General features: G+C 39.3%; 1 protein-coding gene and 1 long non-coding RNA gene across 5 annotated transcripts; one reads left to right on the top strand and one right to left on the bottom strand.

Moving 5' to 3' along the window:
* Positions 1–378: 378 nt before the first annotated feature.
* On the bottom strand, positions 379–4,973 carry LOC104432284. 4 transcript variants are annotated; one of them, XR_723159.3, is made up of 5 exons: positions 4,778–4,973; positions 4,542–4,678; positions 3,620–3,986; positions 3,319–3,529; positions 379–510 (listed from the first exon to the last, which is right to left on the bottom strand). It is a non-coding gene; the product is annotated as an uncharacterized LOC104432284 (long non-coding RNA). The 4 variants fall into 4 exon arrangements; XR_005549736.1 differs by having other exon boundaries at positions 3,620–3,978; XR_005549734.1 differs by having other exon boundaries at positions 3,620–4,678.
* Positions 4,974–13,305: 8,332 nt separating this feature from the next.
* LOC104432296 (transcription repressor OFP1) lies at positions 13,306–14,544 on the top strand. The gene has a single exon (XM_010044768.3). The coding sequence runs from the start codon at positions 13,403–13,405 to the stop codon at positions 14,474–14,476; it is 1,074 nt and encodes a 357-aa protein (XP_010043070.2). The 5' UTR covers positions 13,306–13,402; the 3' UTR covers positions 14,477–14,544.
* Positions 14,545–15,160: the final 616 nt, after the last annotated feature.

The following is a 15,160-nucleotide window of genomic DNA, read 5'->3' as shown; positions in this document are numbered from 1 at the left end:
GTTATAGACGCAAGGCTCAGCGACCCATAAGGCGTCAAGGACTGGTCGTCGTTAGATGGACCGCTCCGTGATGATTCAACTGGCGGATCTAGAGTGGGGCCAGGAACCGGGGAAGCTCGCCAAGTTGCGGCCATGGTGATGAGCTCTCGGAATGCCGATGAGGATTCCCTGGACTTGATCGCGGGTCCGGCACGAAGAAAGGCTCGATTGCCTTTCTTTCTCTTGACTTGAATCCGTAGCCTCCTTTTGGCTTTTCCTTCGTATTGTGGCCGGAAAAGCTTCAATTAGTTGAACTTGACAAAGTGAGTGGGTGTCGACTAGATCGGCAAACCACACTCACGAGAGCGGCCACCAATGTCACCGCATCACCGTCTTCGCTTATGAAGGGCTCCCCATCTTTCGGGCTCTCGCCATCTTTCTCCCCCTGCTACCCCTCACGTATATCGCTCTCCTCGTGTGGCCGTGTATTCTCTATTGTGTGGCCTCTTCCCCAAACCCTACGCATTTAATCTATTTATAGGCCGCGAGTTAGGGTTTTAATTTTTCCAAATACATATCCACGGAAATTTCTTTTTCCAAACGTAATATTTGCTTTTGATACGATTTAGGATTGCAAGAGGATTCTTCTAAAATTTAAAATCTCGCATAAATCAATCCGTAAAATCTTTCCGAGGATATGAGCTTGGGCCAATTTACTCCCTTTGTGGGCTTAGTCCAATTCACCAAATTAATATTCCGAACCATCAATTTGAACCTATTTGTCACTGGCCCAATGTAAATGTAAATAAATGCACCTAAAACTATATGCTATGCAATTAACTATTTTTTCATAAATAAAATTAACCCCTAATTTTTTAATGCAATAAATGACTAAGTAGGTCGCCAAAATTTAGGTGTCAACAATGCTCACTATAATAGAGAGGAAGTAACTAACATCAGAGAGGAAATAAGGCGTACTTGGCAGCAAGAAGAGCTATACTGGGCTATGCGGTCAAGAATATAATGGTTAAGGTGGGGCGATAAGAACACGAAATTCTTTCATGCGACCACTCTTCAAAGACGACAAAGAAATAGAATTAGCATGCTTCAAGATGATCGCCAAAAATGGATTCGAGATCCTCATACTTTATAGGTTATGGCACGCAATTTCTTTTCAGGTTTATATACAATGGTGGGTCATCGAGATTATAGTCCCATAATTCAACAATGCGACCAGAACAACCAATTGCTGGTTACTTTAGAGGAGATTCGCTGGGTTACCTTTTAGTTGGGATCTACTAAGGCACCAGGCCCTGATGGTTTCAATGGAATATTTTATCAAACACATTGGGAGGTTATAAAAGACGATCTTGTTCTTTTAGTTCAATTTTTTTTTTCAGACGGGACGGATGTCGGCCAATCTGAACCGCACTATTATAGCTTTGATTCCCAAGACTCCTCATCCAGAGAGAATGGAGCAATACAGACCAATCAGTCTCTGTAACTTTGCATATAAAGTCATTTCGAAGGTAATTGCTAATCGCTTAAAACCTTGGTTACTTAAGCTGATTTCTATGGAACAAACTGCCTTTGTCAGTGGACGACAAATCCAAGACAATATCTTAATCTTTCAAGAAGTTCTTCATCAATTTAAAACCCAAAAGCGGACCAGGAAATTCAATGCAATTCTCAAGACCGACATGCAAAAGGCATATGACAGAGTTGAATGGGATTTCCTTAGGGACTATCTTCTAAAAATGGGCTTTCATCCATTGTGGATACAATGGGTAATGCAATGCATTACCACCACTTTTTATAGCATCAGGTTTAATAGAGAGCAACTTCCTTTTATCTACCCAACTCGTGGCCTAAGACAAGGTGGCCCTCTATCTCCATATATATTTATTCTTTTAGCGAATGTTCTGTCAACTTTGATAAGCCAAGTAGTCAATATGGGACATATAAAAGGTATAAGATTGAATAGATGGTGTCCTACCCTTCCCCATCTGTTTTTCATTGATGATGCAATCTTTTTCCTAGACAGCAGCATTCGGGAATGCCAAAACCTTGCTAACATTTTAAATTAGTATTGTGTGGCCACGGGGTGGGCTTTGAATTGCAACAAATTCAAACTTATTTTCAGTAGGCATTGCCCTATCAGACTACAGGAAAATATGTCTACAGAGTTACGAATACCTTACTTCAAAAAAGACATGTTTTCTTGGATTCTAGCACGAGTTCATTCCAAACTAGAAGGATGGAAAGAAAAGTTCATTTCAAAGGGAGGTAAGGAAATATTTATCAAGTCTATGATTTAGGTGATTCCACATTATGCTATGTCGGTCTTTAAGCTACCTTTGTTTCTTTGTAAAACTATAGAAAAGAGTATCGCAAGATTTTGGTGGAAAAATGATTTGAATAGAGCAGGAATACATTGGAAGAAATGGGATATCATCAAAGGCAGTAAGGATAAAGGCGGGCTCGGATTTCGGGATCTTATTGAATTTAATAGAGCCATGCTTAGAAAGCAAGCGTGGCGTTTACTACAACATCCTCAAGCTTTATGGAGTCAGCTACTCAAGGGTTTGTATTATCATTCTACAGAATTTAAGTCAGCGAACAAAGGAACTCGACCGTCCTAGGTTTGGCAGAGCATTCTTACGAGTAGAGATGCTATTTTCCCACATCTTAGATGATCCGTTGGCAATGGGAGTAAAATCAGAATCTAAGAGTATCCATGGTTACCAAGAAAAATTCTTGGTGGACTCACGACTAGAGAGGAACCACAACTGGTGGCTGATCTAACAGATCCAATCCACAACAATTGGAACACATCTCTGCTCCATCGTTTTTAGGATGAGCAGACTATTCAAGAGATTCTAACCATCCCAATTAGACCTCGCTATACATAAGATAAATTAATCTGGCCAGCAACAAAGGATGGTTAACACATAGTGAAGAGCAATTATCATATTTTAACAGCAATCTCCAACAACAACAACAATCACATGGCATCATCCTCTTATCAGAACCCTAGAATACTATGGAGAAAAATCCGGTCAATGCGAACGGCTCCCAAAATAAGGACTTTTCTCTGGTCGATCTGTCAAAATGAAGTAGCTTCCAAAGAAAATTTGTTTCGTTGACAAATCATAACCGATCCCTACTGTTAGCTATGTCACCAGCAAACCCCAGAATCTTTGGAGCATCTGTTCCTACTTTGTTCATGGACTCGACCAATATGGGCTCATCCACAAATCAACATCGACATACAACCTCACCAAATCCATCGAATAGACGCATGGTTAGCAACAAAAATTGTATCGACAAACAACTCACCTTCTTTGGAAGTAATAGTGAACATTTGTTGGCAGATCTGGAAAATGCGGAATGGTTTCATATTCCGCAATCAACAGCTGGATCCATCCCTTGCAGTAGAGGCTACTGTGATAGAGACTCGACTTTACCAGATCTCTTCTCCTTCCTCTTCGAGACAAGCTATTGCAAACCAGATCCCTACCCACCTCTGGCGACCACCCAATCTGGGCACCTTAAAATGTAATATTGATGCATCCTATCAACTAGGGAATACAGAAGGAGCGATGTCTTCAATATCTAGAGGTCATCAAGGAAGACTCACCGATATCTATACCAGCAGATTTCCAGCCGCATAAGCTCTGGTTGCGGAGTTCCAGGCCTTCTCTTTCACAATCCAACATTTGCTATGACAAGGTCTGCATCAGGCACGACTCGTGATTGAATCCGACTGTAGCACCGTTGTCGACGCCGTCACAGGTGGGAGATCGCCGCCATGGGAACTCCTTTCCTTGCTCACGGAAGCTGTCGATTCGATGTCCCTTTTCCCTAATTTGACAATGCAGTTGTGTCGAAGAGAAGCCAATACAGTAGCCGACTGGGCCGCTAAGGCCCATCGAGTAGAAACTTTGGCCCAAAATTGGAATATCTTCCCACCCTACCTTTTGATGGATCTTGTGTATGCTGATGCCCTTGCGGCAAAATGTAATATTCCGATTATATGAATATAATGTTTCCTTTTGACCAAAAAAAGAAAAAAGGAACGCTTTCATGCTCAAATAGTTAATGAAATTCTTTCAATCCCAGTTAGACCCCACATAGCAATCGACCAATTTATATGGACAGGGACTTAGTGAGGCAAGTATTTTGCAAAGAATGGATACAATAGCATAAGAGCACTTGAACACAACATAAGTCAAGATTTAGCATTATCTTCCTATCAAGTGCCCCGCAGCCTATGGAGAAGAATTTGGAACTTGAAAACTGTTCCTGAAGTAAGAATTTTTATGTGATCCCTATGCCAAATACCCACCAAGGAAAATGTCTATCAAGAAAGATCGTACTTGTTTTGTTTTACGCACTGCGCAATGAAGAAGTCTCATAAACAATCAAACACATTTTCCTATTATGCCCATGGATAAACAGAGTCTGGGCACACCCACAGCTCAAAATAAATATTCCATCACAAGGATTATCAAGAATAGAAGCTTGGTTAGCAGATCTGACAGAAAGTCGAGATAACTCACCTGATCTGGACGTCGTAGCCTCAGTTCTTGGCAAGTATGGAAGGCACAAAACCATTTCATATTTAGAAATCAACGCCCAAATTTGACATCTACTGTGGATAGCTCTTGTAAGCTCGAGAATCACTAGCTCTTGGGGCCTGCACAACACGATAATCCATCAAAACCCAACCAGCTCCTCTCAGATCTGGTATCCACTGATGTTTGGGTATCTTAAAATGAATATAGATGGAGCTTACACATTGGGAAGGGAAGAAGAAGCAGTAGCTTGCGTGTGCCGAGATCACCAAGGAACGCTTCTTGATGGATTTTCCCATTCTGTCCGTGTGGCATCCTCCCTGCAACTAGAAACGCATGCCCTGCTATTAATCGTAAAATTTCTCCTTTAGCGGTAGAAAGAAAAGGAGAATCTAGTGTTGGGGTCAGGTCAATGCCTTGCACAGTTCCAGTCAGACGCCTTCGGAGGTCAGAGCTCTTTTCTCCGAATGTGTTGTTCTGTTAGTGTGCTTTCCACGTATTCGAATCTAGCACCATAGAAGGGAGACCAATTTCATTGCGGACTAGGCCTTTAAAGCCCACGTACGTAATTCTCAACCTCCTCAAATTCTTTTGGACCTTTTGTGTACTGGAGCTCATTTAATGGGCCCTTTTGGTTTTCCTGGTTGAATGAAATGCAGCTTTAATTTGACCCAAAAAAAAAAAAAAAAAATCTGATCCTTCATTATATTGATTTTTTTTTTTTTTTGGGTAAATGAGTTGATTGTAAATGGCAACTTGGGAAGTGATGAAGACCCTCGAGAGATTAAAAATGTAATTTTCTTTAGAATACGCATTTCCTTTTTTAGCTGAATTAAAAAAACATCATCCATGATGAACCATCTTATTACATATATTAGGAATGTGATCTCCTCCTCATAAAAAATACTTATCACACTATTTCATATGCTTTTTCTATTCGACATGAAAATGACACTCTCTCTTTTACTTGAAATTTAAAATCATCCAATTTCCTTTTGTTCAAAACAATTCTTAAAAATATCTCTTTTCATCATTGGATTGGTTTAGATGTGGATTTTGGCTTTCATGGATAGAATTTCACTACATATGTTTTTAGCAAGATTTCCAAATTTATTTTGTCCATATACTTTTCATTTGATCCAAATAAGCCCAAGGTGAGCATTGTCAATGAAGTCATGACATCGCATCTTCCTCTATATCAAGGTATCCAAGCCTTTTTCGATGTTAAAGGGAGGTCGACGACTCTCTCTATCTCTAGCCCCATTGAGGATCGAAGAGGTCTTCTGGTGGCTAAGTGGAGGTGGCTCCACCTCCTTGCCTCTCTTCCCTCTCTAATTCTTGCTGCCATAAGGATTTTGAAACCTGATGCTCAGGCCATGACAATTTTCAAACCCCTTGTGGGTGTTGGTGAGGGTCGACGACCCTCACCGTTTTCTCCGACAAGGGTTAGGGTTAGGGTGCCTCTCTTTTTATATATGTATGCTTTAGCACTATGATAAATAAGTGAAAAAAAAAAATCGCAACAAGAAAAGAGAAGTGAACACTCACCGAAAAATTGGAAGTCGAAATGTTTACTTCTCATTCGATTGTGATGTCACCAATTTTTGCGGATGATGCTGCACATGACCACATACCAACTCCTATCAAAATCAACAGGTCTTCAATTAATTGCAGATGGCAACTTGAAAAGTGACAAGACTCCTTGAGGATGGCAAAAATGTATTTTCCTTTCAAAGAGTAATTTGGAGAAGGAAGAAGAAGAGAGCGCATCGAACATTATGGTGCTCATTTTAGGAAGTGAAGACGAAGTGGACCAATTTTTTTTTTTTTTTTTTTTTTTTTTTTTGAAGCTGATCCAATTATAGCAACTTCATTTCATTGGCCGGACTGAAAAGTCATCGATCATAGACCCTCGGTACAAACATTAGGAATGTCGAGTCCTCCTCAACCATTTATCACGACAAGTCAACTTCTCGTATTGGTAAAGGCCAGCTCCATTTTAGCTGTTCCATTTTCGTCTGGACCTCATGTTTCTCGTACCCTTCTGCAGGCTGGGCCAATCTCATCTTCTGCCCAATCCGAGTCCCTCTGTATAAGTTCTTGTATTTATTCGTTTTGACGCTAAACCATGGTTTTTAAGAGAGTGCATTTCAAGAAAGCGAAATGATCCGCTAATCTCATGAGATTTTCTTGGTTAGTCCGCCATGTGTGCACCGTTAGCCACTTGCTCCAAACACAAATAGCGCATAGGCCACGTCTTTTATAACATGTAGTAGATGAATTATGTGTTGAAATAGTTTGTTAGAATGAAAAGATGTGACTCTTGGTTATGAAAAAAGATGACTCTTGATTATAAAAAGAGGTGCCTCTTGGATATGAAAAGAAGTAATTATTGGCATGAAAAGTGTTGATGGTTCATCATGAAAATGAATGATGATAGAGATAAAGTACCTATGCCTAGGAGATGTATTGATTGGTTATCTATTTATATAACCAAATCATACACTGTTTGATGCAATTGTTACTTAAAAGGAACAATAGTGTGGGTAAATAATACCTCAAGGACAATGATTACCATCATGCATCAAAGCATTAAAAGGACTATAAATTACTGCTCTATCTTTATCAACAATCAAATTTCCTTAGCAATCATACAGTATCATTATTTTTTTTCATAAAAATAGAGATAGTAATTGCATAAGATACTCGCAATATTGACAGATGAGTACTAATGAAACTTTTTTTTTTGTTTATATGCTCGAGTGGTCTTCCTTATGGTGATAGATTATCATATATTGGCTATAATACTTTGAAATTTATGAATAAAAGTGGTATGATATCATCAGATAATCTTAATAAGAAAATGATGATGAAAGGAGGTGCCGAGGAAGGATTCTCAATGCTCTATCAAATCGTCTTTATGAAATTTGTTCAATCTTACACCAATTCCCAAATACATTTGAAATGTCTTGGAGACCGATATATTACTGACAAATAAGATAAGGATAGATCTACTCCTTTGAAGTATTTTGAATTTATTATAATTAATGGAAAATCTGTCTCTAAACAAGTGGACAAACTTCAAACATATGTTACCAAACTTGAAGATCTTATTTTTGAAGTTCTAAACCCCTTCAAATTATTGCAATTATTTCAAAAATACCTTCAACTTGGAATGATTATTGAAAAAAATTTCTCCACATAATTGAGAACCTAATTATGGATAATTTGATAAAAACACGTTCTAACTGAGGAAGCATCACAGGATGGTGAGGCTAATTATATGAAAGAAATTGCAAATAAGGTGCAATTTGTTGAGAATGACAGCATAAGCAGAAACAAAGAAAATAAGAAGTAAACAAATCATTATATGGTTTGAATTAAGCATTGTAACAATGGCATAAGAAATTTGATTTGGTGGTATTGTTATACAGATTTAAGCATAACAACGTTGATAAGTGCTTTGATTAAAAATTTACCAAAGAGCGTGGTATTAAAATATGCTCATATGTAGATAGATGCTAATTGTTGGTACAAATATTTATGTTATAAATGAAACTAAAAGTATCTGTCTTCTTAGCTCAAAATAAAAGATTTGGGAGATATGATTTTAGGTATCAAAGTGATAAAATATAGTGGGGGTTATGCTTTATGTCAAGATCACTATAGTGAGAAAATCATTATATATCAATATTTGTTAATCAAAGAGTCAAATGTACCATATGATGTATCAATTAAATTTATATGAAAATATTGGACAACCTTTAGCACAATTAAAACATGTTAGTGTAATGGGAAGTTTGATGTATGTTATGCATTGCCCTAGACTAAATATATCCTTTATAAAGTGTAAATTGTCCAGATTTACTAGTAATCCTAATACTGTGCGTTTGAAGGTGCTTTACTTAAAGAAAACTCTAAATTATTGTATATTCTATAAAGACAGCCAATAGTACTAGAAGGATATTCAGATGCTAGTTAGATAACTAGCGGATGGGATACACGCAAGTCAAAGCTTGGACTGAAATTTCAAACACATTAGCGTTTCGGCTTGAATTTCTTGCTTGCAAGCTATTCAGACATGTTCTCACATTATGTTTTGAAAATTGAAATATGTCGAATCAAGAATCAACTATGTGCCCATAACATTGAAGGCAGTTTGTCAAGCTTGCACATGTTCAAGAATCATATGATTGCACATGTGTTGGTAAAAGTTCTCCCATCACTCCAATTGGGTACATTTAGTAAAATCCAAAAAACATATGGTTGCACATGTGTTAGGTTGGTAAAGTCTTGGGAAAATTTTCAAAAAAGTTCTAAACATATTGCAGTTGTACTGATTTAGTTATAAATTTATTTTTTTTGCAAATTGAGTCATAAACTTTTTGCAATTGTGTCAATTCAATACATCCAACCAAATTTAGCCAGTCAAGAATGATATGGCCCGCTGGTGACAATTTTTTTAATAATATTTTTTTTCAAATTATTTTATTAATTTTTATCTTTTTTCCTTTTTTTTTTTTTTTTTTTTTTGCCTCCTTTCTCCTCTTTTCTCCTTCTTCTTTTTGGCTCTGATGACCGTTAGAGGAGAGGACTAGTCGATCACCAGACTAAGGCAACCAAGTGAGCTCACCTCGTCGTTGTTGGGTCTAGCGAGGGCTCACCTTACTAGTAAGTGAGCTTGCCTCACGGTCACTAGGTGAGGGCGAGCTTGCCTAGCCACTAATAAGGCCAGCACTCGCCAGATCCGGTGAGGGGGCTTCGTTGTTGTTGGGTCTAGCGAGGGCTTGCCTTGCCAATGATTGGGTGTGCTTGCCCTTGCCTAGCGACTACAACGCAAGCTTGCCCAACTGCCTCAATTCGACCACCAGTCAACCCTCCCATTTGGTCGGTCATCGGAGCCAAAGGAAGAAGGAGGGAGGAGGGGAAAAAAGAGAGAAAAAAGAAAGAAAAGATAAAAAGTAATGAAATAATTCGTAAAAATAAAATATTATTAAAAAAAATAGTCGTTGACGCCAGCCAGCAGCTATGTCAATACTGGTCAATCAAATTTGGCTGGATGGATTGAACTGATATAATTACAAAATATTTAGGATTTAATTGGCTAAAAAAATGAGTTCAAAATTGAATCGGCATAATTGTAATAGATTTAACATTTTTTTGGTAATTTTTCCGTGAAGTCTTGGATTCACATGCCTATTTCAATCTAGGGTAAATCGGACACGAGTCCCCTTCCACGGTTTTAAAGGACATCGCCCCAAATGCCTAGAACGAGAAGGGATCGACATGTCTTTACATCATCGTAGGATAGAGCGCAAAGACCGGTCGGGCAACACAGAAAAAATTCATTTGGTCCCCAGTCCTCTGCAGCTTCCTCAGGGATTGGACACGTTCGTACTTGCTCCGCCTTTCGTTCACGTGGATGCACACCCACAAGAAGATTGTCAGGACTCAATGGCTCTTTCGACGGGACCATTTTGATTTTGATTTCGGCTTCCGCATGCCCGAAAATCGAGTGTTTTTTTACGTTTCTGGGGGTGGTGTCCATTGGCATGAAAGCTACCTCACTATCGGAATAGGGGTAAAATGCGCGACGAGTGTAGTTGACTGTTCTTCAACTTATACCTGCTCTTGAAATCACCTTACTCGTGAATGTAACGTGTCTGAAGTATCGTTCCAATTGTCCGTTCCATCTGAACTGTTCACGGGAACATCTATTGAATCCACTCTTGCGCAAAGCGTCCATAGTCAGATCGATTGGCATTCTTCTTGCTTTATAACAAAACGAAAACGAAAAAAGTAAGTTGGAAATGTAGCAGGATTCGCATCGGAGGCTGAAACAAGAATCAGATATATATACTGTCAAAGGATTTCTAGATCTCTACCCCAGTTGAGATTTCGTGGAGTCTTGAATTTATCTGAAGGATTAGGTCCAACTTCCTCCGTATACACATCTGAGTTACATGTTCTTTTTAATAATATCGTAAACCACCATAAGTTCCAAATGAGTTCTTAAGTGAATTTCTTTGCAAATCGGTAGCACTCATGATACATACTACATTCAGATTCAACGTGTGGTGTTGAGAAATATACTGAACAAGTTGCTGATGTGGTGTTGATACCTATTTTGATCGAAGGTGATGATAGACTCGAGGCGTGCATCAATGCTGCAGATGTGCTTTGAGCAATCTTTCGCTGTCTCTAAGCTTGTTTGGTGATGAAACTCTCGAATTAGAGAGAGAGAGAGAGAGAGAGGAAACGCGCTCGAATTTCTCACATTAAACTTGTTGGGAAGTGTCGAGCAAATCCAAAACCTCTTCGTGGGTAGATCGCATTCTGTCGCAATGCTTAATGACGCCAGTTTCTGTGTGTCATAGGTTATCCTACGTTGGTTGGACCAGTTCTGTCGTTCTTTTCACAGTGAATTAATGAACACGGGGGCCACAGCAGTCGCGTATGAAATGCCTAGAGAAATTATTCGATGCCCACAACGTCAGCGTCGTCCTGCTGCGATGCCCATAATGAAGCTCTGAAATTCAGATTTTGTTCTTACGTGACCAATCAACATGTGCCTTAGCACACATAATGAAGCCAACCAGTTTCTGTTTCGTTCATGTGAATGAATGCGTCCTCAACTTGCATATTCTAAAATGTTTAAACTATATGAAAACATGTATAGATATACTTGTATGATCAATTTGGCAGAGTAGATGGAGAGCCGATATCAGCCGGTTGATTCATAAGATTCTGTGCCTGAAAGGGCTATAGCTTTTGCTTGTAAAATTCTCCTTCTGGTTTATGTCGTTTTGCTCACTTGGTCCCCCTTGATGAACTTTGTCTTGTTTATGTAGGAACCCAGATACTGTTTTGCATACGAAACTCGTGTCGATAATATCATGTGTCATACTGCATACTATCAGAGAATCAATCGTGTCTACTTCGGATTTCAGAATTCGAAATCAGGTACGTTGACAAAAAAAAAAAAAAAGGAAAGTGATTGCTTCGGTGATGGCAAAATGCAGGATGCCATCAATGCGAAATTATCTTACCTGAGAAAGTAGTTGTCATTCTCACAAATGGTGTTTGGTAGAGAGTTGCCTTACAACTATGGCAGCAGAAATCTTTCCCAATGCGATTGATTTGGTTGGTTTAGAAAGATGAATCTTTGCAATGTCCATCATTCGATTTGGAGTTTATCTAATGGTAACAGCGGCCAACTGCTGGGAGTTGGGCCTCTTGATGGAAGTAATAATGGTGGGTGTAACACCAAACTCCAAAAAGAAAATCTGAAGTGTATGAAGCACGAAAGATTTTTTGTTAGGTTAGGTCGTTGACTAGGAAAGCCCAATTACACCCAGGCACCAGTGCAGTTATTTGAAAAGACCAAATTGCCCCTGTATTTTAAGAAGTTTACCCAGAAAAGGAAAACCCGGACGCAAACGTAACTCCTTTTTCTCTCTCGCCCCACCACATCAATCAAGTCTTGCAAGCTGGAAAATGAGGATAAAGTAGACACAACTTGCTGGAGTTGAGTTTTTCCTACTAGGAGGGAATAACGCAGGACGTGAATTTTCTAGATTGTAATTTGATTATTTCCCTCATCTTTAGGGTTTTTTTTTTTAGAGCTCAGAATTTCATTTTGATAAATTAGGTGCTCCTACTTAATATAAGTAGCAAGTGAATTTAGTACAGTAGAGGTTATTTTTCTTAATTCAGTTTCCTTGTTGAATTTTAATTTTCCTTAGATTTGTTAGGATTTGCAGTCTATAGATTGGCTATGTTTTCACAGTAACTTAGCTTACATCCTTTTGGCTGAACGGTTTAATGAAATTAGAGAATTTAATCTGGTATTGGGAAGTTTGCATGTTTGCCAATTGCGACTAGTGTTTGCCAATTTAATATTTTTCTATATTCGTGTTATTTCTGTTGCATCAATTGACCAAAGGCAAATTATGCCGGCCGTTTAAAGGCAAATTATAACAACCCTGCCTATTTCAAATGTCAAGCCTCTGAAAAGAATATTTTGGCAGCTACTTAGATAGTGACCATTTGAGAAGGGTTTTGCTTATGAATCACTTTGTAAAGTCCCTCTCATTTTATATGGTTCTTGGAGTATCATAATCTCTACTTAAAACGTTGATGTCCTCATCATATTAGGCCTCATATCGCCCACGCAATGCTCCCCAATTTGATGTTTGATTCAATAATTCGTGCCCCTTCTCATTCATAAAGCCGGCCAAGCCACACCTCATGAAAAACCATTTTGCCTGACATCACTTCGCACTCTCGTCAAATTGACTTGGGCATAATCCACCTTCATGTCCTGCGTTTACTAGAGAGCATCGTGCTCCAATCATAATGAGCTAGAGTGGTACATATGAGTCAAGTGCATTTTACATGGATCAAATCTTTAAAAAGAGCTAAATCCACATTCAAGATGGTTACCATTTGAAGGTGTATATCGCTCATGAATCATTTTGCAATAAACTAGTCCACAACACATGAAATTCTCACCAATTTATAAATCGAATATGGTACAATGTTGGTGGGTGACTTGAACTTTTATTGTGTGTGGAAACAATTCCATATGGTGCGTCCAATTTACACCCATTTATTTATTCACTAAAATACACCAATTTTAACACTCTTTAAATTTCTGGCATTACTCTTCAAAAAAATGATGGGTGATTTGGTACCTTAAAGTCTTTGCAAGGATTCTTCCTCTGCACTCTACATAGACATACAACTTCTCTCCCAATGGTCAATATATCTGCTAGGCCACCCCCTCTAGTCCCCAAACTCTCTCTAGAGAATTGCTTCCCCGAGAGAGAGAGAGAGAGAGAGAGATGGGCAACTACAAGTTCAGGCTATCAGATATGATGCCCAATGCCTGGTTTTACAAGCTGAGAGACATGGAGAGAGCAAGAAACCACCACCACCATAAGAACACTCCCTCCAAACCCAAGAAGAAGCAACCACCCACCACCACCACCAAACACCACCACCACCACCACCACCACTCTCTTCCACGAAAGTCTTACCACTTCACAAGAGATCTCCACGCAAATCAGAACTTCCAAGACCACTCACAGCCCCATTCTCACTTTCCTCATGACCCACCAAGGAATATACCATCCAAACAAGACCCAAAACCAGTCCATTGTTCCATTGCTCATGCCAACTCAGTTCCTGATGTCTCCACGGTGACGGTTCAGCCTAAGCCTCTCCCTACCCAAGAATTCCGTCGGGACCGCCTTCTCGTCGCCGAGTCACCACCACTTGACAAGACGACTTCGTGTTCCTCCTCTTCTTCCTCCACCTGCAGCTATGGAGTCAACTCTATCTCCGGCGGTGAACCCATAATCCTAGTGGATCAACATTCTTTCGACAAGGAAACCAAGGGGCCGCACTCAACGCAGGACTCGTTTTTTCAGCGGCGGCTTCCTACCATCGTGACCAAACTCAAGTTCAAGCACAGAAACAGTACAACGAAGCAAGAAGAGAGGAACATCTCAGCGAAAGAACAGCACAAGATTGGTTCAAGAAGACGATCTTTCGCAAATTATTCTCGTTCTCCGGGAGTGAAGCTGAAGACCAAGTCCCCGAGACTACTAGCAAAGATAAAGCTCGAGGGCCACGCACGGAAGAGCTCGCCAGCAGTATCACTCAATCCAACACGGATCGGAAACAGCTTTGCTGTGGTGAAGTCGTCATCGGACCCGGCGAGAGATTTCAGAGAGTCGATGGTGGAGATGATTGTGGAGAACAACATCAAGGCTTCCAAGGACTTGGAAGAGCTTCTCACTTGCTATCTCTCGCTGAATTCAGATGAGTATCATCAGGTCATTGTCGATGTGTTCAAGCAAATTTGGTTCGATCTGAGTGATATATCCTGTTCGAAGGAACTGATAAATTATTAAATTTGGTTGGATCAAACATTTGACTTTTGATATATGGCCTATTACAAGATTATTACTAGATTCTTTAAGTACCAAATCTAGCAAATTTGCATTCTGAAAACCGATTCTCGCAATCGATTTCTACCGCGACGAGCTCAATTGGGTGTACATCTGATGGATGCTAAACGTGGCAGACTCGTTCAAATGCCTGGCAATCTCTGTGAAATTCACTTTATGAAGCGACTAATTACTTCATAAACCAGCTTTAGTAAGACCATAATATGACTCAAATGTGACTATACTAGATGCAAGCAGAAGAAAAAGCGCGGGTTATTTGGCGTTTGAAAGTCCAATTTAAGCGAAGCACGTACGTAAAGAGATATGAACTCATAGTCGAGCGATATGGGATATTTTAATATCTCCTCATGTACAAGCTAAATTAAGAACGGCGTGTGAAATTTAATTAATGGGGCAAATACGATTGGAAAATAAATTAAGGCAGAACTCCACTCCAATATTATATCAAAAAGTCCTTCTCAACTTGTGACGGACTTGTAATGCCCACGGTTAAGGGATATGGAATTTTTCAGCCGATTGTGTGAGTATACTTTTTCTAAACTCCCCGTACAAGTTGGCAAAAAAAAAAAAAACTCCCCGTACAAGAAATAATTTCCCATCATTTATTAATTTACTCAGACAAGAATT

This window comes from Eucalyptus grandis, chromosome 1 (assembly GCF_016545825.1).
Source record: "Eucalyptus grandis isolate ANBG69807.140 chromosome 1, ASM1654582v1, whole genome shotgun sequence".
Lineage (NCBI taxonomy): Eukaryota > Viridiplantae > Streptophyta > Magnoliopsida > Myrtales > Myrtaceae > Eucalyptus > Eucalyptus grandis.
This window is presented reverse-complemented; position numbering and strand designations above follow the sequence as displayed.